Below are 22,479 nucleotides of genomic sequence, written 5' to 3'. Positions count from 1 at the left end.
GTAGTTCAACTTATGAAACACTTTTTTTTCATGAAACCACACTTAGCTAAAACAAAGGTGGATACGTTTTAATTAGGTAAACACATTGTAGGCCTACAGCAGAGAAAACATTTATAAACACTCAAGTAAACATGCCTGCACGTTAAATGTCTTCAGCCTCACTAACATATTACAAAATAAAGAGAGCATTGTGTAAACATCAGGTGCTTTCAAATGTTCCTATAGGGAATCAGCAAGGAAAATGTTGGCACAGGTGATGGTTAGATAGACTAATAACCTAACATTTCCTAAAACATTAACAAGCAACATTAAAGATACAGCGCAAGTCCTATCCATTAATGTATTACAGACCGTGTCTAGTTTGGAAATTAGCCTTTTATGTTTCTAGCCTTTCATGTTTTTGGCTTCCATCAGTGATGAGTTCCGTCCCTGTAATGAGCTGATTGAGTCATATATAATTACTAGAACTAGACAGCATCATTAATTGTCTAGAATTGTCTAGTGATAGTGTTGAATGGGTATAGTGCATTATGATAACATCTCAACAACTAGGTATGAGTATGAACTACCAAACAAATTCGAATAGAAGTGCAAATATTGATCATAAAAACAACTTGTGTACAAAATCAAGGAATGGTCAGAGTAATTCAAATCAATGTTTTTCTTAAATCCAATCTGGGGGTAAGGTCAATGCATGGATCTCTCATAATGTCAGAGGCTTTGGTCTGGTCCATTCTGCAGTGTGCTTTTGGCATCCTCTAGTGGCTCAAGTTAGCATTGCTGCTCAGCAGCATGTACTTGCTCCAACATCAGCCATTCTAGTTATAAACTGACAATTTCCTCCAAAGTCCTCGTTTCATGTTATACTTCAGTAGAGAAAAGGAGGCTTTGACGTTTGCTGTCAGGGGTAGGAATGCTCTCCAGTTGAAGGAAATATAACAGGAGCTGGACCTAAAAGCAACAAAAAAGAATTGATTAGAACCAGAGTTTTGCATGTGCTACGAGTTTCTGGGCTCTGCACATACCACTGACACCCTAGAACAGCCCAAAGTCAACTGTCAACCCTGATAGTACCTGTGACATGACCTCCAGTGACCAGCTGTCATTCATAGTGATGGGCTGTGAGGCATTGACTTGAATTTTGCTGTCTTTCTCAGACGGACGGAGCAAGGTGGGGCCAAAGACAGTGGCCAGGTTGTGGAACGACATCTTGTTGACACATTCATTTTCAGCAATCCTTCGAGAGGGGAGGGAAACCAGAAATGTAGCTTACAGGATGCTTGATACGTATTGATTCCCCATGACAAATGCTCTACGACAGGTTATACCTATTGCCAACAGAGGGGGGGAGTTTCGATAGCTTTGTTTGGATGGAACTCATTTTTACAAATGAGGGTTGTTGTGTTTCTAGAGACCGTACCTCTTCAGGTGATCCAGCAGAAAGAGGAAGGTCACCAGGTTGGGTTCAGGCAGAGACATCAGCAGGTTTAGCATGCAGCTCTCCTTAGCCACACTGTCTGATAGGGCTGCAACACGAGATCAATCTTAGTTTAAAAGTAGCAACACATAACATACACTTTACCTTTTATGTATGATTATATCGCTGATGACAAATCACCAAGGTATTCTTTTACCAAAAGCAATTTACAACTGTGCATATAGTAAGTGTAACAATGAATCAAGGTTTTTTTTTTTTTGGGGGGGGGGTAACAGCAGAGATACTGACCAATGCCTCCAGCAAAGTTGGGGTACAGGTCATCAGTGAACAGAGGTTCTGGCAGTTCGCGGAAATACAGCTTCAGTGTTCCAGCAATGGCATTCACATCCATCTCCCTCATCATCACCGACACATCTTTATTGTCTACCAATCAGAAGGGGACATCAGCACCAGAAATGAATTAGAGAGAATACTACCCAAATCTATCCATCACGGCCATCGTATTACAGTAGATTTCCGTTGTTTGTGAGGGAGGAGAGATGAGATGAACTCACTGGCGTCGAATGCAGCCTTCAGAGTCTGGATGTCTGTGGCTACTCCAGAAACACGGTAGATGCCCACTTCCTCCATCCCTCTCCGCTCTATCTCCTCCACACACTGCCTCACGATCAGAGGCACCTTGGAGCGCTCCCGTCTGTCAAGGACACAAGCATTCCTCACCGTCAGCATACCGTGTCTGATTCCTGTTTTTCCTGGTATATTAGTCCCTTTGTGAACATACACGTCATGTTTCGTGGCCTCTCCTTCACTCACTTGGTCACGGCGCTGATTTTGACGCCAAACACCCCTGACTGTTTCCGTGATGGCATTCTCTTCAGGCTGAACTCCCGGCTGGTGAACTTCATTGACAGCTTCACCTCAATCTGTCCCCCAAAAATGTGTTGTACGAATTTTAAATCGCATCAAACATTGTCACCTCTTGCTTGTCCTTAAACCTTGTAGCGGGTTCAGGAGATGATGCAAGTGTAACATTATAGATTCACAGCTACAATGCTGTTCAATATGTAATCATCACACTATGGTGTAACTGTAGATTTAAAACTTTAGAAGCAGTGATGACTTTCCAAATACATACCCCATTCATGGTGATGACTGTCCTCTGCCAGTCTTTGTTCTGTAGTGTTTGAGGATCCAGCTGGAAAACGTTAGCTAATTGTTAAACTGGGTGTGTATCATAAATATGACACATCAATGAAATACACAGTAAAAACAAGTTCAAAGTAACAGCAACACATTATATAACCTAACATTCATCAGATCTTCATCTTAGTCTCTCGTTTAAAAGATTGGGTACTTTCCTCCTTTACTTCCCATTCTCCAAACATATGTCTGGATCTTACATACTGTACCAAGTGACACTCAATCATCCTTACATAAGCTCCACATGGTTGGGTACTGTCAGCTCATGTCACTGATCTGTTTTAATCATCTGACTAACACTGAACTGCCAGCGTTCATTTGGCGTGATCAGGCACGAGTGTTGTGATAAAATCATCTCCAAGCAAGTGGGAGTTCTTCTGATTATCTGACACGCCAGATGTCCTTTCACCCAAAGAACAAAAACAATTCAATCTCATTCGGATTATTTCTTTGTTTCTTTTTACGTAACACTATAAGCACGCCTTCCAAAATATAATGAACCAGATATACGCATTAAAAAGAAGAAAAATAGGAAATACATTCATATTCATGACATTTGGAGACAGGCAAAAGGATCGCTAAGAGCTCTACAATGTTTACCCCCAAAATACCACGTATTTTGAATACCTATCCATCCACATACAACCACCAGTCTCTGCGCTGTATGGTTACCTTCTGCCTGAGCAGGGTGTTGCGGACTCGCCCCCACAGACGAGCCCCCGTGCCCTGGGGTTTCCCAGGACCCGGGTCCCCTTCCTCCTCCAGACTGCAGGTGCTAACGAACCGGCTGCTGATCTGATCCACGTTCTGATCCAGCTCGCTTTCGCAAGTGTCACTCATTCTCTTCTAGTCTCTTGGTCTCAGTATCTACTTTCGCAAAGCTACTTGACTGAAAAATGAAAGAAAAAAAGCTGTCTAGATAAAATCAAATCTGTAAACTTAGTTCCATATTACAAGACCAGGCTCCCACAGTCATGTATATGGTCCAGTTATCCACAACAGTGTCCTACCCGCGTACTGTCCTCACCATAGTCCAGCTACTTTCTCTCCCGATGAAAACAAGATGAACAAAGCCAGCTCAGGGACCACGTTGTCTTTCTGTTGTCCCACATCCCAGATGGATCTGTGGATTAACTTCTGAGAATCCCCTCCTACCCAGATTACGGACGCGTGCCTGTAGCTGCCTGGAAGCACAGCTGCATAGGTCCAGCCTCCCTGGTGGTCTCGTCTAGATCCACAGAGGTGACCCCTGGCCCTCAACTTGACGACTTTGCTAGGTCCTTTCCTTCTCCTCCTCCTAAATCCTCCTTTAATTCCATAACATGTTCAGGACGAATGCACACAAACAACATGAATAATCTTTCTTCCTTTAATCACAAACTAACGTTCCACTGAAGAGGTCAGGGAGAAGACAGTGAGTCATGACCAGGGTCCTGTTCACTAATCCCTGAAAGTGATCTGCTTGTTAATCAGTGACGCAGCATATTGTGCGTTTGCTCCGAGGCCCAGTCATTGCCTGCTAGTCTTTTCTTTACCTCGAGTTCTTTTTGCCTTGAGCGGGTGGAGAAAAGTCAGTGACTTTCAAGGAAACGTATTTATCTCAGGCACTGTCTATGCCCACCTATAAAGCAGAAAGAGCCATTCTTTGACTTATCACAAAAGGGATTCTCTCTGCGTTCCCCTTCCTCCCTCATGTGTTGGAGGACTGCCAGAAGATGCATTTGGCTATCCTGTCTCCAGTCCCAACTGTCATCTCCCCATCTGTCTCAACTACACCCCTGCACCAGGCAATGGTGACCAATCAACAGCCCACCAATCCCTTGTCTTTTCAGCACCGTAGGGTGGATCCTCACCACCAGCCTACCATAGACCAGATAAATCCCTCTCACAATGGAGTGTCATTGGAGTTTCAACATCAACATGCTCCTGACACATATTTCAAGTTGTTGGAAAGGCAGAACAGGATGCCATATCCCTCATCCCCCTCACCTGCAGCTGTCCTTTGGCCATGATCCTGTCTGTGTTCTCCCCGTCCTCCTTGGTTTTGTGGCAGCACTTCTCGTAGCACAGCAGCCTCAGGGTCTGAGAGCCCTCCAGCTCAATCTCAAACTCCTGCATGGCACACAGACAGATTAGTTCACTGGTGTGACGATATAGAGGTGACTATGAACTAGGTCACCGCAGGCCTGCGTGCTGACAGACTGTATGTCACCTCGTTCCAGTTGGGTTCTGTAGAGTCTCGGTACACGCGTGTCTTGGCCTTGTTCACAAAGTAGCCAAAGGAATCAACCTCCAGAGTGCAGTAGAGATCTGAACAGAGGAGCAACTGCTTTTAATCCAGGAAAACATCCTAGCTAAGCCTTTATATGAACTCCGAAAGTAATTAGGTAAACAAATACTGATTTGGGGGTACAAATGCTGTACATTTAGGTTGAAGAACCACAGGGGATAATCCCACATATAAACCCTCCTGTAGTACCCAACATTGACAGAGAGACTAAGTGAGCAGATGGGATTGACAAGGAGGCTCTCCTGCACTCCCCCCCTCCCCCCCACCCCCCGACCTGGGTGACTGGATTATTACCTAGAATATGAAAACTAGATGCCACTTACTTAAACTCTGTTTGAGCCCTGACGCAGAGTGAACGATTACATTCAGGAAGCCGTAGAGCCCAGATGACTCATCCTCTGCAGACAAACAGGAGGACAGAAAAGAGAGTCCTGATTGATTTTCTTTTTATAAATCGGAACTGTCAGAAAATGTTCTCTGTGGCGAATATCTGCCTTGTCAACCCGACTTGTACGGCCTACCTTCTTTATTCATGGTCATTGGGATTGTATGGACGGTCTGAAGCTTCACACACGAGTTGGTTAGCATCTGCAGCTCCAGAGAGGTCAGAGAAAAGCTTTTGAAACCTGCAGCAGAGAACATGACAGAGGGGGGTGATTCTGATGGTCACCACGCCGTGGCAGGGTTGAGACAGTAAAGTGGAGAACAGCGGAGAGGATGTTGCAGAGAGAGAACCCCTCACATTTCTTCTGCTGCTCCCGGATGATGTCTCTCCACTCTGCGCGCTCGTAATCGGAGGAGATCAGGAAGGTGAAGCCCTGTGTGGAACACAAACGGCGTTAGCACAATATTAAACAGTCAGAAACCCCCAGGACAGGCTGTACCACATCACCACACCTGTAGAGGGCAGCAAACCGCCAAACAAAATGACTGACCAAACCACGTATGACCCAGCAGGCAGATAAAGGGACAGTAATACTACTGGGGAGTAAGAGAAAGAGGCTAGCCCTAACTCTGCGGGCTGTCTCACCTTCCCATTCCTGTTGGCCACTCTGAAGGCCATGCTGGGGGACATGAGAAGCAGCAGAGACTCCTGCTCTGACAGCTTCTTCCTCATCCTCTCCATCGCCTTCGCCCCTTTAGTTGTTCTCTGGAAATACGAAAGAATTAAACTTGGCTGCCGTTCAAACACGAACGTCCACACACAAAAAAAAGTGTCACAATGGAGGCTGTTCTATTTTAAGGTCTACTTAGAAACACGAGGGTTTGTGCCCATTTTGTTGATGTCGAAACGAAATGTGTGAATTGATCTTGATATCAACATTCAGGAAATCCTCTCTCACGTCTCCCGTTCTTATACCTTCTCTCTCTGGATGTCGTTCTTGATCTGGGAGATCTTGATCTTCATGGCATCGATCTCCTCATCCTGGACCAGGGGGATGGGGGTGGACTCGGAGTCCTCGATAGTCTGGAAGGTGAGGTCCGCCAGTGGGATGTACCACTTACAGTCATACTGCTGACCTTTCCTGGACACACACACAGGCACAGGGAAGCACCATCACACACCAAACACAGAGAAGGGGAGCCTACATTGCTTCTAGCTCAGGTAGACCAGTTGATGCCAGAAGTGGGTGTTGACGGTCAGGGGACGGCACGGACTCACCCCGCCGTTTGTTTCTTCAGCTTGGCGCAGAGCAGCAGGTCTGTGAAGAGGAAGACGTGACGGAGCTTCCTGGATCCCTCCGCCAGCTCCACCATGAAGCGGTCTCTGAGCAGCTGACGGTTCTAGGTGGCAGAGAAGAGGAAACCACACACTGAAGGTTCTAGGTGGGGGTAGAGGAGGAGACCACACACTGAAGGTTCTAGGTGGGGGGAGAGGAGGAAACCACACACTGAAGGTTCTAGGTGGGGGTAGAGGAGGAGACCACACACTGAAGGTTCTAGGTGGGGGGAGAGGAGGAAACCACACACTGAAGGTTCTAGGTGGGGGGAGAGGAGGAGACCACACACTGAAGGTTCTAGGTGGGGGGAGAGGAGGAAACCACACACTGAAGGTTCTAGGTGAGGGAACATCTTCACTGTTCCTGACACCAGTGGGAAGGGGGGGGAGCTATTTAAAATAAAAATAAAAAATACAATATGCTCATGGTCTAGTATTTGAATTTCTCAACTACAATGATCCAGTGTCACCCTGAGGTTAGTTGCTTATCCTATTACTTGACAACTGGTATTGCATTTACACTTACACTTTCTGCTGTCCCAGATACACAATGGTTTAAAAGCAATATTTGATCCCATCAAAGTGAACCCACAAGAACTGCACAGCAGGAAACCGACCCCTCCTCATTCATCCAATCCCCCGTTGACAAAACACAGATTAGGGGAATAAACTGTTGTGCTATGGGGTCACCACACATTTCATTTGCCATCAAGGTTTTATAATCCCATGACAACTGAATTGCATGTACAGTAACATGAAAAAGGAACGTGCTCTGGGTAATTATGGACTTCAATAGAGCTATTTGATGAATGTGAACAGGCTGGCTCTATACAGGAACTTTCCCAAGCCTAAACTGCTAATTACACCAATGACGCAAACAAAGTATACTTGTGTATGTCCCCAAATACATACAGTTAATCCTATTCATATACTTGTATACAGAAATGAGCTGTATGACATAAAGCTCAGTTCAAACCTCTAACCGCTGTCTCTGTAACTGTCTGGTTGTTCTAAAAGCGCTCGTGTTTTCAGTAACAGATCATCATTTCAGCACTTCCTGTGATCCTCCCAGCCAGCCTTCCAGGCCAGCAGGGTGGTGACGGAGGCTATGACATCTGGTCTTCCTGTGGACGGGCGAGAGCTTAGGGTGTCAGTGTTGTTCATCCTCACCTTTGACCCTTGGACACAGCGCTGCTTATAGTCACACACACACGGTACCCCCCCCTCTAACCACAGAGCGGCAAAAGAAGGACTCCACCAGGGAGGAGATTTCTGGGTTCAAAATTCCTGTATTTACATTGGCATCTGATTGAGCTGTTTTCATGTTCCTTTTTAAGACAACTAACTACAAAAAGCTGTAGGAGAGGCCTACCAAAACATAACTACAAAGGACTCAAATCATCACAGTAATTACACTGTGCATACACAAAACTCATGCTGCGTACAATACACTAACTAAACTTCACTGGTTAAATGGGGAAAGCCAGAGCCAGACTGTAGGCCCACACATGAACTAGACATTCTCGACGAAACTCCGTACTTGTACATTTCATGTACTCATTTACTTATGCTAAGGAGTCCAAATGTGAGGGGCGGCAATGAGTGGGAGTTTCCAGTAATGATAGAGGAAGTTCTCAATCAGGGAATCTGAATCAGAGGGGGTCAGGGGGGTGAGGGACCGAGAGAGAGGCAAAGCCAGTGCAGTACTCATGAGGAAGGGTGGGCAGATGTTCGATAAGACCGGTAGCAGGTAATTTCTGGGAAACGGAGCTCAGAAACTTGGAGAGAAGGATGGGAGTGACCAAAGATTAGGTGATGGGCTTTCCTGGTAATGTCGTGGAGACCCTCGGCCTTTCGTGTTTATACTACTGGGTCATGTGCTTCCTCTAACACTCCCCCTTCCTCCGCTAATAAAGCAGACAGGCAAAGATGACTCAGCACAATCTGAGTCACCAAGCTGGTTTATTACCGTTCCCAGACGCATCGTTCTCAAGGCTTTTACTGTTACACGACAGAATGCTCACACACCGTTGCCACTTTGACTCTCAGATGTCTGTGGATCTGCACGCGTTTGGTGTTTGAGGTAATCCATCCTGGCCACATGAAATACTGTGGCGTGATAAAAACAAGAGAAGACAGTGTTCTCTCCCTTCATCAGGCAGTGACTGCAACTCATATCCTGACAACCGGCTAAAGGTCCTCAAATACTACCTACACAATGAAGCACTGTTTTACTTACTAGGATGTGTGTGGCCACAAAAACATATGGCATTACAAGGAAGGTCAAGGCACTCTCTGTGCCCAGTCTGTGCCACTGTTCCTGCCTGTCAGACCACTGGATTTGTCCTTGGCAGAGAGAGCAAGTGTTCCAAGGCGGGTACAGACTGTACCCCCACCTACTGTGACCCTCCTCTAGTGCCGAGGCGGGGGTGGAGGGGTGGGGGGTGGGTGGGTTGAGGGGGGAAATAAAAAAGAAAGCTATACTGCATCCATAAGAATGAGTATACACTTTTTTTTCAGAATCTGAATTTGGTTTATTCGCCATGTATGTTCTTGGTGAGTGCCCAATGGGATCTATTTCGGACGAGCAGTCTCGTCCAATCACGAAGCCACCTTGTTCCATACTGACCTCTCCCTTCTTGATGGTCATGGACTGCCTGCGCGGGGTGATCTCCTCGTTGATGCTGGATAGGAAGTTCTGGGAGATGCGCAGGGCGTCCTGCAGCAGAGGGTGGTCCGGGTGGCCGGAGGGAGTGTGCTTCAGAAGGTCCTGCAGGGAGAGAGAGTGAGAGAGAGCCGAGGAATCCAGCTGGGTCACCATACATCTTGTGTGATTGTGAAGTTTGGTGTCAACAGACTGGGAGTGTTGCGCGGGGCGATGAGGAGTGAATGTTTGTTTGACGTACATGCAGAACAAGGGTGCTGCGGGTCACTCTGTCCACTGGTTTATAGAGCAGGGCTGTGGGAGGAGAGGGGGATACAGGAAATTAGAAACAGCTTGTACCTTTTTTTGGGAGGGGGGAGCACAAGTTTCTTGTAGTATGTTTGAAACGTCTCGAATGAAGTTGTTTCACTTACTTTCCAGTGAATGTTTGGCCTGGTCTTTGCACTCCTTTGCCGTCCTGACCTTAAGATTCTAAGGGCACAACAGGAAGGTCATCTTGGCGTGTCAAACATTAACAAGGAGATAAAATCACTGCTAAACAGCTCCATAAGCCACGAAGGCGCTACTACTGTAGACACCGGGGGAGTGTTGAAGTTGCCTAGTCGACACTTCCCTAATGCAGCTGCAGAACATCAAACAGTGGCTTTGCCGCCACACTCCCCTGCCCCGCTGTGAGTGGTGCGATACATACCTCAGATATTTCAGCAAACTGGATGTTAGCCTGGCAGCACTTGTCGGCTGTCTCCACGGCAACCTTATAGTTATCCACAAAGGCCCTGTACACTCCCAGCTGGCTGGCCTATAGTGGTGAGAGAGGCATGGAACACAAATGTCTATGAGAGTTTATCTGGTAAGGGGCACTGGGGCGTTAAGTGAGACGACATAGTGGAAAGGTGCCCTCTCTAGTGGTGCATACACACAGCCTAGGCAGGCCTGTCATGCTAGCTGTTTTTTCCATAAAACACAAACAAGATTTATATTGGTATACTGTAGATCTAAGGGAACACTCATAACATGACACACTGGCTGAATGGCTTCTGTGTGTGCACACCATGTGTGACATCTTTTTCTCCTTCACCTTAATAGTGAGGCTGCTCTCCTGGTCGGGAGCGTCCTAGAGTGGTTTGTTCCTCTTTATTGCCTGTCATGTGGTAAAGCAGGCTTTTATCTGTGCAGGAGATGTCTCCAGGCTGTCTGCTCAGCTGCATCCATCGCACGTTAAAGCCAGTCTTTAACTCCCTCGTTTCTCTTCTCAACCTCTCCTTCTTTCCACTAATATTAATGATCAAAGTCGGTCTACTGCCGCAAGACTTATGATCTGAACTGTCTCCGAAAGTGACTGATTGACTTAATAACTACCTACAAAAATGTCTAAAATGCTTTCGGAGTCTGAGGGAGGTCTGGGTGAACAAAGGAACTCTAGAATGATCCATCACAAGCAACCGCACCAGTTTCTGGAAGAGATCCCCCACACACTGGTTGTGGCTCCAGTCCTGGACTCTGGGTAGCAGCGCGTCATAGAAGTCCTTGTGGATGTCATGGAGCTCTGGCACCTTGAAGAAGATGATCTCTATCTGCTGGATGGTGAGCGTTGGCTGGGAGGTGGTGGCCGCCGCCCTCAGAGGCTTCATAGGCTGGTGTAATCAGTTCAAGACCAAGGTTAGTGTGTGTGTGTGTGTGTGTCTGCGAGTGAGCAAAACAGTTCCCATGGTTTTCATCCAACACATACCAGGAGGAGAGCCTCCAGGTGGCTGAGATACATCTCCTCGCTGGCCAGGATCCCGGACAGAACCCACTTCCTCATCTCCAGCCCTTTCTCTTGATCCAGCTCACCCTAGAACGGGGGATGGAGAGGGAGATGAGTGAGAGGAAGACAGCGTGTGAGAGAGATGCAGAGATAACAGTTCCCTGTTGAGACTTCCACCAGGCTCCTTTTGGGATTTTTAGTTTGAAACAGAAGCGATCTTCACTAATCCCCTCAGAGTTCAGTGAGGCCTCTTAAGCCCCTCGGGCAGGAGAGAATGTTCTCCAGGGAAGAGAACACCACAGATTTGATGAATACTACCATGGGATGCAGAGGTTAAGCCTAGATCTAGAAGTTTACTGTATCTGTGGTTTTCTCAACCTGTGACCTGCAGTTATTGACGGTCCAAATGCATCAGTCAGTTTAGGTTCAGAGCCACACAGAGCTGCTACAAAGCAGAGCTCTACAGACTGGCTGACATTCTCCTGACTGACTAGTGAGAGGAGCCTCGCTGGTTTTAACCTTTGAAGATCAGAGAGGGGAACACATCAGAGGCCTGGGACCCACGGGGAGAGCAGGGGTGGGCTGGGATGTGGGTGAGGTGTACAGGATGCGGTTGGGAATACCCAAGCCTCCCTCAATTAAATACGACGGGGGATCCAGTGGCAGGTAGGTGGAAACATCAACCAGGGGACTGAGATGTGGTGGCGTGGGTGAGGAACAAGAGACACTCGTGGAGGGGGATAATGGGTGGATGCAGGGGATGGAGAGTGGAGGACAGGGGATGGAGAGTGGAGGACAGGGGATGGAGAGTGGAGGATAGGGGATGGAGAGTGGAGGACAGGGGATGGAGAGTGGAGGACAGGGGATGGAGAGTGGAGGACAGGGGATGGAGAGTGGAGGACAGGGGATGGAGAGTGGGGGACAGGGGATGGAGTGTGGAGGACAGGGGATGGAGAGTGGAGGACAGCGGTGGCAGAAGTGGGGCAGTCCGTGAAGGGACAAGGGCAGAGGAACAGGGAGACAGAGACACAGAGGCTCGTAGTAGCAGTTGACCCAGTAACATTACCGAGAGAGTGGACTCCAGAGAGCCGGAGGAGAGCGTTTCTCGGCTGCTGCGGCTTTTGGAGCGGAGGCGCGGTGACGGGGAGGGGGAGGTGCCAAAGGGCAGGAGGTCGTGGTGGCTCTGGCTGTCCTCGCCGGCCTCCAGGTCGTAGCCATAGGAAAGAGGGGTCCCACTGTAGGGGGCCTCTGTGATAACCATAGAAACAGGTAGGGTCAGAGATGATGTAAAAAAACGAATGCAACTACAGCAGTTCATAAACTCTCCCTAACATTGCATCACAAACCAATATAATGCACTGGCAATTGAGGGTATGGCAAAGGCATGTTAAAAACAACAATTGAAACAATTCTCTGACAATACAAAAAGCTCTTTTTTTTCAAACCAATGAGAGACAACTCCTTTTTTTTGGCCAATGCTGTGTCTCTGTGTTTTAAATCCCTTGTGACCTTCAGAGAGCCTCTGTCCAAATCTAGTTCTGAGCCTGTGCCGGGCACACAGGGATTGTCCCAAAGCAGTGGATCAGCACATACAACTGCAGATGTGTCCCACTCTGCTCTGTTGTGATGGAGAACACTACAGGTCCCTCTCTAAATCCCTACCACACAGATGCAGTACATTGTGTACTACTTAATATGCTCTACTTTCTATCGAAGTAGTAACCTAAAAAGTCATTCGTAACCTCAAGAACGAAACCTGGTAACAACTGTGTTTCTCCTTCTCAGCCAGGTCATCTCCCTATCCTCCTACTACATGTACAGTAAAAAGAGACCTGCTGTCTGGTAAATGTCAACAGCATCTAATGTTTGTGCTTCACCTATATGTTTCCTCAATCAGTCATCTGGCAGTGGAAAAACAAGTGGTAAGCCCTGTTATTGTCATCTTGACTCCACATCACTGTCTATCATTACTGGCAGTTAGTGTGTGGAAACAGGCGGAACAGCTCGAGTCAATGAAGTGATAAAAAGAGGTCTGTTTGACTCGTTTGGGGTCTGGTTAAAATAGCACTGACGTCAAGCATGCGAAGATTACACAGTGACATGAGTTACACCATGACAGGATGACAGTAGATCACCTCTACTTGGTAAACAAGGGAAAGAGGATTCCGGAAGCGACAGAAGATAAAGCCAGACCCAGAGGAGAGACGGCCTTACAACCAGAGACCACGACAAAAGGCCTGAACAAACAGGCAGAGTCTTGCAAACAGGGGCCACTGTGTTGACTCTGGAGTCGGACACTATAGCAGGCTATGGCAGCTTTTAAACATAGGGGAAGTAGGTGTGAAAGGCCACATTCTGTGTTCCTGGCAAATAGCTCAAAAGTTCTGGCACAGGATGAATACACATCCTCTCGTATGTAGACCTGGTTTTGGAAGCCAGCGTCAAACCGACACGCGAATCTTAAAAAAATAAGAAAAAAAACGACTGTAGTATTAACTCAACATTCCTTTTCTATGAGCCTTTATCTGTGTCCTTTTTTTAAACTCAGAAGATTACTTATCTATGGGAGCATGGAAGAGAAGGAAAACACCCAAGAAAGCCATCGATGGAACAATAGATGTAACTTCTCTGACTACGGTTACTAAGGAAGTGTCGAGGCAGGACTGTCCGGAACATTCAGCGATTCATCACCCTCAGAGAGGAAACAGTCACTCTGCACAAGGTCATCTTTTTCTTGCCTCACGTCTCCCCCTACCTCCATCCACACAGAAACCTACACTCCAGCATGTACACAACCACGGCTGCCCTACTTGAACCACATCACATGTTTATCGACCTGGCCTCCGCTCAGTGGGACAACCAGGAGGTAGAGAAAATGCGCCGCTGTGCAGTAATTGGGAGCAAGTGAGAAAATGGGTTCAAACTCAAACACTGTTTGACTAGGTGGTTAGACAGCAGAGTCAATGTAGGACAGCTCTCCGCCCCCCCCTCCCTCCCCCCCCCCCCCCACCATCAAGGGTCAAAATGGTTTCAATTGTGCAATCGAGCTGCAATAAATACATGATAATGACATTGCATAATGGTGCTTAATCCAACAGCTGTGGCGGGACCCTGCATCCATGCAGCAGGATCAGAGGCAGACATTCTTCTGGACAATTTAGAGACAACAACAGTTTTTCAGTGTTCTAATACCATCCAACTTCTGGTTTAACACGATCCTACTTAGATCATTACATGATGTACAAGTCAAGTAGCAGTTTAGTACTTCCCAAAGAACATCTCTCTTAGATCATCTTCAAAGTTTAGAATTGATCATCAAATTGTTAGATAGATAGATCTATTATAACACAGTACAACAGAACTGACCTAAAATAGCAACAAGAGTTCAGAAAGCAAGACCACAAGTTAGTTTTTTGCGCATTCTCATCCAGTGCCACTATCCACGTGTGTGGCACAATACTGTTCGGTAGAGGATTACAATGGGAGTGTACATCATAAAGACACATCCACTGACCTGTAATCCTAATCCACATACTTGTAGCCTATGGACCAAACCATCTCCATAGTAAAGCAATGACAGATGGGTAGCCAGTATAACTCTACGGAATAAGAGAACCAAACAATGATTTAACATCGCAATATTGGATTGAACATGACCTTGGAAGAGGACTGAGTTCACACACGGTTCAAAACAATACAGGTCAGGATATCCTTTACAAAGGAATACATCCCTTGAAATAGAACTTGGCTCGTCTTGAGTAAACAGTGTAAATGGAGCATGTTAGACATCTGATCAAATACACAGATGCCTTGTGCTGATCTCATAGATTCCTGTGAATCCTAAATCGGATGCTAAATGTGGATCCAAATCTCCATGTGGTGTGTGCATTAAAACTCCAGTAAGTAACCCGTGGTTGATTAAAGTTCGCCAGAACGTCTCTAAAGAGAGAAGGATGGAGTGTTCCTTCTGAAAGTGAACCAGGAAGTGATCCAGACAGAGATCAGAGTGAGAAGACAGGGTTCCTGCCCGGCCCATCTGGAGACACTAACTGCTTGATTAAATGTTCTAAACTGAGACCAGCCATTCTGTCCTATTGACATTGAGCATTTAGACCGAAAAAGGACAAAAACAGAACTTAAATATGTGTATCGATCCATGGACAGGGTTCACATTTCCTCTGAGCCCAACTGGAACTTCAGTGTCCGTAAATCATCAGGTTAGTATCGAGAACAGCAGCATGTCAGTCTCTGTGTCTCCTCTGCTGGGTGAGTTTAGCTGCAACAGCGATAAAAGAGGCAGTAGCAAATACCAATGTGTGATGTTGTGAAAAGGTCAGTGCCACTTTATGGCTCCCCTAAATGGATTCTCCTCCTGCTCGTGTGGTCACTGGGGAGACAGGGCTCAGAGATTGACCAATCGGAGGGGGGTCGAGGTGGTGATGACTGTTACACATACTGTAGCCCTTCATACCCCCATTTCAGCTCTCCTCACTTCATAAGGTGAATGCAGAGCAGTGGGACTCTGGCCAATCGCTGATGCATCCCTTTATTTAGCTCAATTGGTGACACAGATCTTCGTGCTACAAAGAGTTGCACTTCAACCCCGCTGCAGCAAAGGCTCCATTCATTCACGGCACCAGATAGGGGGCCTACTGGGGCTGGATCTGCACCCGCACTTCCCCTCAGCACATCTGTTCTCTCTCCCACCCAGCTTCGCCCATCAGGTTGAAAAGAAACAGGCTTGTGGCATCTGTGACGGGATGAAGCTGGTTCAACAGCCCTTGAAGGAGCTGACTGGATGTGTTGGCAAGTTGTCAGAGGCCGAGTCAACCAAACATCAGCACATCCGAGTCCGTCCAAAGAGGCTGTTAAAGTAGGCGGGGGCTGGAAGGCAGACCACAGGACCAGAAGAGGCCGAAAAGGCCCACCAGCTCTCTGCTCAGATCTGTTATAAGACAGCCTAAAATTAGTGCCAACCAGAGAGCAGCAAAAAGCTGGTGCTCAGCCGCCCAGCCAAACACACCTACTAATCAGGGTGTTTAAATAGCTCAGGATGGCCACGGTAAGGCCCTGAAGAAGAGAATATCCAGGTCCAAAAATTACTCCAGTGTGTGACCTTATAGAGGACAGTCGAACTCACTTGAGCTCTGCGGTAGAGCACACACACTCACACTCAAAATAAAGCTGTGATAGCAGTGTGAAATAGGGGAGAAGAGAGCCATTGGATAACCATGTGGTCTTATTTCTTCATATCACACATTCAATTATTCATATCATAACACCTGTGTGCTGTCGACACAACACCAAAATAGAAACAGACTGGAAGATTTGGTTCAGTGGAAACATCCACATGTTTACAATACCGTATGAATCTCTCCTGCAGGGTGGATGGTTTCTAAGAGTTAATCAGTCATGTGAAACATAGAGTTCAGCTCAACATGGTGGGGCTGGCCTTCCCTAAAGGGACTCTCATTCAAAACACTAGACAAAAAAGCTTTGTATGTAAACGTGGAACAAAGATCCTAAACTAGATATTCATCATCAGTTCCGTGCTTTTTGTCTAATGCACTGAAAAACCGCAAGACCCGTGTCCTGGCCGTTCATTTTAAAGTACTTGCATGAAAGGGTGTTTGTTAAAGCAGTTTCCAGCAGCTAAGGGCGACAGAACAAACCCCCGTGGGGTCAGGTTGTCGGGGAGGTGAGCTCACACGCAACTTTACGTTTCGTTAGCCGTGGTCCCCACACACCCCACAAACAGCTGAGGCATTCCATAAACACTTGGCCTGCCAGCCAGCAGCACAGAGAGCCCTTTGAGGAGTCGGGAGCGGGAGGGAGGCTAAGACCAGGGGGGCCAGGGGGGTTAGAGAGAGCACGAGGGAGGATTACAGAGGAGAGGGAGGCCTGGAGGAAGGGCTGTGTTGGCTAATAAACATTTCACGCAGAGTTCTGCCATTATCTGTAGGGACATGTGTGTGAGGAAAGTGCTTCCAAATCATCCACGATTCTCTTTGGCTGTCTCTAAAGCACAGTATTCCGATCAAAGCTTGCATCATGTGCAGGGGTAGCTGAAAGCGTCCCTGCTGAATTGAGAAAGATTACTGGAGTGTTTGTTTCTGTCTGCAGCTGGCCTGGCCTGCTACTCTGATCTTCTGCCAACTGTCCACGCACACTTTCTATTCTGCCATCTTATTACCAAGGCAACCACCTGCAAGGACAGGTGACACACACACGCGTGCACAAAACTCTTCAGTTCTGTGTTTTTCTGCCATGCAAGTCCCACTTCCTCTCATACATTTAAACTCAAGGAGAGGCCAAATTTTTCAACTTCCTCAACCGCTAAACCCAAAGTTGTTGATATTCAGGTACAAAGACTGGCCTGTCTGGGACTCAAAGTGCCAGCCAGAAATACATGAATCTACAGTTAAACAGGCGTGGTGACCAGCACCTCTCTAATTCCTGCTGACGAGGTTAATATAGCCCTAGACCGGAGTCAGACACTCAGATCTGATCACTGTCAGACAGACTAACTGAAGGCGTTACATTAGTGTCAAAGCTGACCTGGCATCAAGCCTCTCCAGACATCTTAGAGAACCTGATCACTTTTTTTTTTTTTTTTACTACTGACAAGCAACATAAATAGATTCAAACGAAAGCTACAGGTGGATATTATACAGGTATGTTCAGTGCTAAAGATGTGCGTTATACCATCTTTAAAGATGATCACACATAGCTGGGATGTGCACAGTCACTGAGTCTGGCAGCTCCACTCTCATTGTCAGTGACTTTTCCTAGCCTATGAATAAATAAACCACTAGACAGTCTATGGCAAAGCCAGACTCTCCCTCATCCATAAGAAAAGTCCATGGCAACTGGCATGTCACAGCCATGATGATAATAAACTATGGCAAAACAGACACACAAGAGAGTTGCCCTCCTTTAAGGCACACAGCTAATCAGCAGCTCTATTCACAGCCATGCTTGACAATTGGCCTAGATAACCAAAGACCAGGACACAGTCCTGATTCTCAAAACTCCTATTCAAAGAAAAGACACCCCAGAGATGTGTCAATTTTAGACTGACCGTGTTCCTTATGACTACAAGAGGGAGGTGGATGAGGCTTGGTGGTGTATGGCATAGACAGGCATTTGTTAGACAGTTATGTGGCTATTGGCTTCACCTCCTCCGGATCCAGACACCATGCCAGCCAGGAAAACCACGCCATCAATGATGCCATGTGTCTAACTGCCAGGCAGGCCAAACATGACAGTTATTTTTATTTTTTTACATAAAATATTTTGCAGTCCAAATATCATACCAGAACAAACAAAGCACAACCACAGACATATGAACACTATCCTAAAAGTCATTTGAATGCTTACATAACTAGAGTACAGTGTCCCTTTATAACATTGATATTAAGATAGCTTTACAAGGCAGATTAAATGGAATTTACTGAACACTGCAATACATTTTACGAAAGAACAAAAGAATGCTTTTCCAGAAGTTAGTAACCTCAATAGGAAACAGTGGATTGTCATTCCGTGTCTCAAAACCTCCGATAACCAGAGCACTGATCCAGCAATGTGCACAATAATGTTATTACGACATCAGAAAATAAATCCAGATCTCTTGTAATCCATAAAGCACCGTTTGCATGAGGCAGCAGGACTATTACCTCTCAGGAACATGTCCTTTTTTAAACAGGCAATAAAGGCTCAACAACCTTTAGGTCTGAAGGACATCTCTCTGGTAACTGAAATCAGTGGGCTATTGCATATGTCCTTCCTTTTGTACCATGTCTGTACATGTAAATATACTGGGTTTAGTAGAAAAGATATTCTGTTTTATAGTTTCAATTTTTTTTGTTATTGGTCACTAGGCCTAAATATTTGCACCCTGGCCTGGACTGCACTGCAATCTAGAAACCATTACTCTATTTGACAGCACAACCAATTTATTTGGCAACATTATTTACACTGTTTTGACAAATACTACAGTGTTCTACAGAGCAGTCTTTTGCAATGTCACAAAGCAAATAGCATGGCAAAATAAACCAGCCACAGAGCAAATGGATTTGCACATTTCTGTCATCAGAGCAGCATGCTGCCCTGGCTTACTGTTCATGCTGATTATTTCACAGACTATTTGTGAGCTTCTTGCATGTTTGGTGTTAAAGTCTTATGCTTTGTACCCTATGCACTAACATAACAACAGCCTGTTCTCATCTGCAGCTTAATCTGCAGCACAGTGAGTAAGGTTCTTTGGAAACACGCACTTATTTACTACTATTGAAACCTGTGTTCATGTCCCCAAGCAACAACAGCATGTGTTGAGAGGAAGTTTATGGTATGGTTTATGCTATGGTGTCCCAACATTTGTCCTACGATTGTCGACGAATTGTGCCATGAAAATATGACACATTTGTCTACAAATATCAAATAGCTGTTAAACTCAGCAAAACTGTATAACAAAAAAATAAAATAAAAATATTTTGTATCCTCCATCTCTGTCCTTGGTAACACAGTATAGACCAGCCTATCCCACACTTAACATTGTTACATTGTTACAGTGTCAATACATGTACTGGATGAGTGATCCTTCTATTGTGTTCACACTTAACAACAGGAAACACTGATGCCTGAAATTTGGATGGGAAGCCATGTGACACACTTTGAGGTCCCCATCCTCCTCTCAGTGAGAGTTGTCAGCCCTTTTCCTCCCCACCCCCAACAAAGAGCCTCCCTAAATTCATCACGCTACACAAACCCCTTTAAGTTAATTACTCAGTGCCAAGGACAACAACGCTGATGTGTGCTGACACGAAAACACTCTGGGTGGAATGGCCGAGTGGTTGGACGTCCCGAGGGCTCTCGGTATCTCTGTCAGAGCTTCTCCAGAGGAGCACTAGCCACCACTCAATAGAAGAGAGCAGAAAAGGAAGAAAGAGAGGGCAGGCGCACTTACAAAGGCACACGGAAAACAAGTCCTACTCTCTTTAAAAAACCCACTGGGGTACTTTAGGGTTGTGCTGTATTAAAAGGACTCTAGATAATCCCGTGGGAAGCATTTAAGCAGATTTGTATCAGATCAAATGAATTCCTTCCTTTTAACATAATGTTGCAGGTGCACTTTACCACATTACTGCTATAATCGGGATCAAGAACAGACAGGACAAGTACAGACGTCCTTCAACACAGACAAGAAAAAGATGGCCAGTGAGCCTTGAGCATGCATTAAAAGTTTTGAAGTGCCTTTGCTTACTTAAACAGTTTGGTGTGATTGATCCCGAAAATAAAACAGGGTTATGATTTCTTTGGAACACACAACAAAAAACAGGAGAGCTCGCAAACCTACCCAAGTCTCCCTGGAGACTGTTGTCGTGTGAGGTTCTACTGGATGTGATGGAGTCCCCGTCACTGGGCCAGATCTGACCCGTTTTGCGGACCCCCACAATGGAGGCCTCGGACACCAACACCTGCTGCTTGAGACGCTTCTGGGACAGGGGCGTGGGGGGGCTACTGCTGTCAAAAGACTGCTGGGAATTCTGGGATGGCGAGCGGCTCTTCTCCCTGTACATGCGATAGGTGGTGGGGCTGGGCGACACATGGCTGGACTGGCCGGAGGAGAAGTCCTCCTCGCTGGACGTGAGGTTCTCATTGGAGCTACAGTCTGGCGTGTAGCCACCGCCCACATCATCGCAGCTGCCAGGGGAGTAGGAGCGCCGCGGCCAGGTGAGGTGAGAGTCTTCCTCCATGCTGTGGTCTCTGATGTGGATGACCCGTCCCTCCCCGTCACTCATCATCCCCCCTACGTACACGCTGGTGTAGGGCTGACAGTCCGACGTCTGACGCTCGGGTCGGCCCCCGTTGGAACGGATGACGCTGTCCTTCAGGAAGTGCGGGTTCACTTCCACGTCGTCGTACGCCCCATTGTAGCCACAGTTTCCCTCGGTGGATCGGCCTCTTTGGATGGCCTTGCGGAGGTCTCCGGACACGGCGAACAGGTTCCCGGGCAGGGAGTGCAGGGATCTCTTGCGTTCCATCTGCATGGCCTGGCAGCCCAAGCTACTGATCTTGTCTGATACCTCCCTGTCGTTGACCTTCACCAGCCCTTTCTCGTGGTGGTACTCCATGTTTACATAGAAGGGCCTCTCCGCTCCTCCCACCACAGACAACCCCTTCCCCTCTCCGGCGGTGTGAGAATTCGCCCTCTTGATGCGCTCAAAGTTGGACCTCAGAGCTGCCACTGATCCCATGCCCATCTTGAGGGGGCAGTCTGTGTCTGTCTCTGTGGAGCACGCCGAGGGCCTGATGGGAGACACCCTCTCCCTCTGTCTGGACGGAGACTCCTCATCCACCTCTCCCTCCGGACACTCATCCACAGGCGGCTCGTCTGTGCAGGACGTCTGGTGGTCTGAGCCACTGGGCTGGTCTCCGGTGTTCATGAGACTCACTCTCTTGAAGCCCCAACGCCCACCGTCATATGTCTTTTTCTCCTTAGCCAGTAAGGTCTGCAGGTAGATCATCCGAAAGCGTTCCTTGTTCACTTCCTTCTCCAGGTGCCTGATGGATGCTTTGCATTTCTCAAGCTCCTGCTCAATGTCCATCGTGGACGTCAGTTCCATGCTGGGTGGGTCTGATTCTGGAAACTGGGCTTTCCATGCCTCTACAAAACCCACTGGTTCAACCATTGTTTAATAGAAAAGGTTATGCCCAGGAGGAAATTAAAAAAGAAATATTTTTAAAGCATGACTTACATTCTTTTACCAAAGCACACTACTCATGATGATTGAAGAAAAAGTGTGAAACCTCTTTTACATGTTCTTCATTGCTGCATAAAAGTGATAGAGAATAATAGAGAATTTAGCAAGATCATATGAAAACGGAATGAAAGTTGTTGTCAAGAAGTTATTCTTGTCTTGTCTTGTCCATGGAAATATTTCACTGATCCTCATTCAGACTCAATGATTCTTCATTCATCAGACAAACAAAAATGGAGCAATCTTCATAAGAAAGTTTTAAAAACAAAATCCAACATTCTGAATTCGATTCGTGCCAGTAAATAGTGTTCTTGTTATCATGCTTTCTTCTGCAATGTTAAACTGATGAGTTGTGCGTACTACCTACTCTCCGATCACAAACACTGATGTTTTGCTCCTGAAACACAGTTGAGTTGAGGTAGGTGCAGCTGAAAGTAGGAGGGGCTACACTGTACTGTTTTAAAGACACAGACTTGTCGAGGGAGTCGCAACACAGATCGGAGTAGCCTGCATCTTTTTATCTAGACTGTCATGGTAAAATAAATGCAGTCAAAAGTACCAAACGCCATAATTTAACATAAAGAAAATCTATCTGAAGATAGATATATATGTATAGTAAAAAAGCTCCTTACCCCCCTGTCCACACACACACACTAATT

The 22,479-nt window shown here is 46.6% G+C and overlaps 1 protein-coding gene across 1 annotated transcript; it reads right to left on the bottom strand.

Moving 5' to 3' along the window:
* Window positions 1-53: 53 nt before the first annotated feature.
* si:dkey-91m11.5 (PH_BCR_vertebrate and RhoGAP_Bcr domain-containing protein) lies at window positions 54-22,234 on the bottom strand. Its single transcript, XM_062454978.1, has 23 exons — window positions 20,416-22,234; window positions 12,127-12,308; window positions 11,043-11,147; window positions 10,762-10,947; window positions 10,005-10,112; window positions 9,727-9,784; window positions 9,555-9,607; window positions 9,278-9,418; window positions 6,592-6,713; window positions 6,289-6,454; window positions 5,959-6,078; window positions 5,671-5,746; window positions 5,450-5,554; window positions 5,252-5,326; window positions 4,851-4,948; window positions 4,628-4,750; window positions 2,574-2,633; window positions 2,252-2,361; window positions 1,993-2,132; window positions 1,727-1,861; window positions 1,421-1,526; window positions 1,075-1,237; window positions 54-951 (listed from the first exon to the last, which is right to left on the bottom strand). Exons 1-23 carry the CDS (start codon window positions 21,749-21,751, stop codon window positions 862-864), a joined length of 3,858 nt encoding a protein of 1,285 aa, XP_062310962.1. The 5' UTR covers window positions 21,752-22,234; the 3' UTR covers window positions 54-861.
* Window positions 22,235-22,479: the final 245 nt, after the last annotated feature.

This window comes from Osmerus eperlanus, chromosome 28 (genome assembly GCF_963692335.1).
Source record: "Osmerus eperlanus chromosome 28, fOsmEpe2.1, whole genome shotgun sequence".
NCBI lineage: Eukaryota > Metazoa > Chordata > Actinopteri > Osmeriformes > Osmeridae > Osmerus > Osmerus eperlanus.
Note: the sequence above shows the minus strand (reverse complement) of the source record. Positions and strands in the feature narration are given on the sequence as shown.

Coding starts and splice junctions, on each gene's coding strand:
- si:dkey-91m11.5 (XM_062454978.1), bottom strand. CDS start 21,751: ATGGTTGAACCAGTGGGTTTTGTAGAGGCATGGAAAGCCCAGTTTCCA. Junction 6,079..6,288: donor ACGACATCCAGAGAGAGAAG/GTATAAGAACGG, acceptor TCGTATTTCCAG/AGAACAACTAAAGGGGCGAA. Junction 1,238..1,420: donor CTGCTGGATCACCTGAAGAG/GTACGGTCTCTA, acceptor CCCCTCTCGAAG/GATTGCTGAAAATGAATGTG.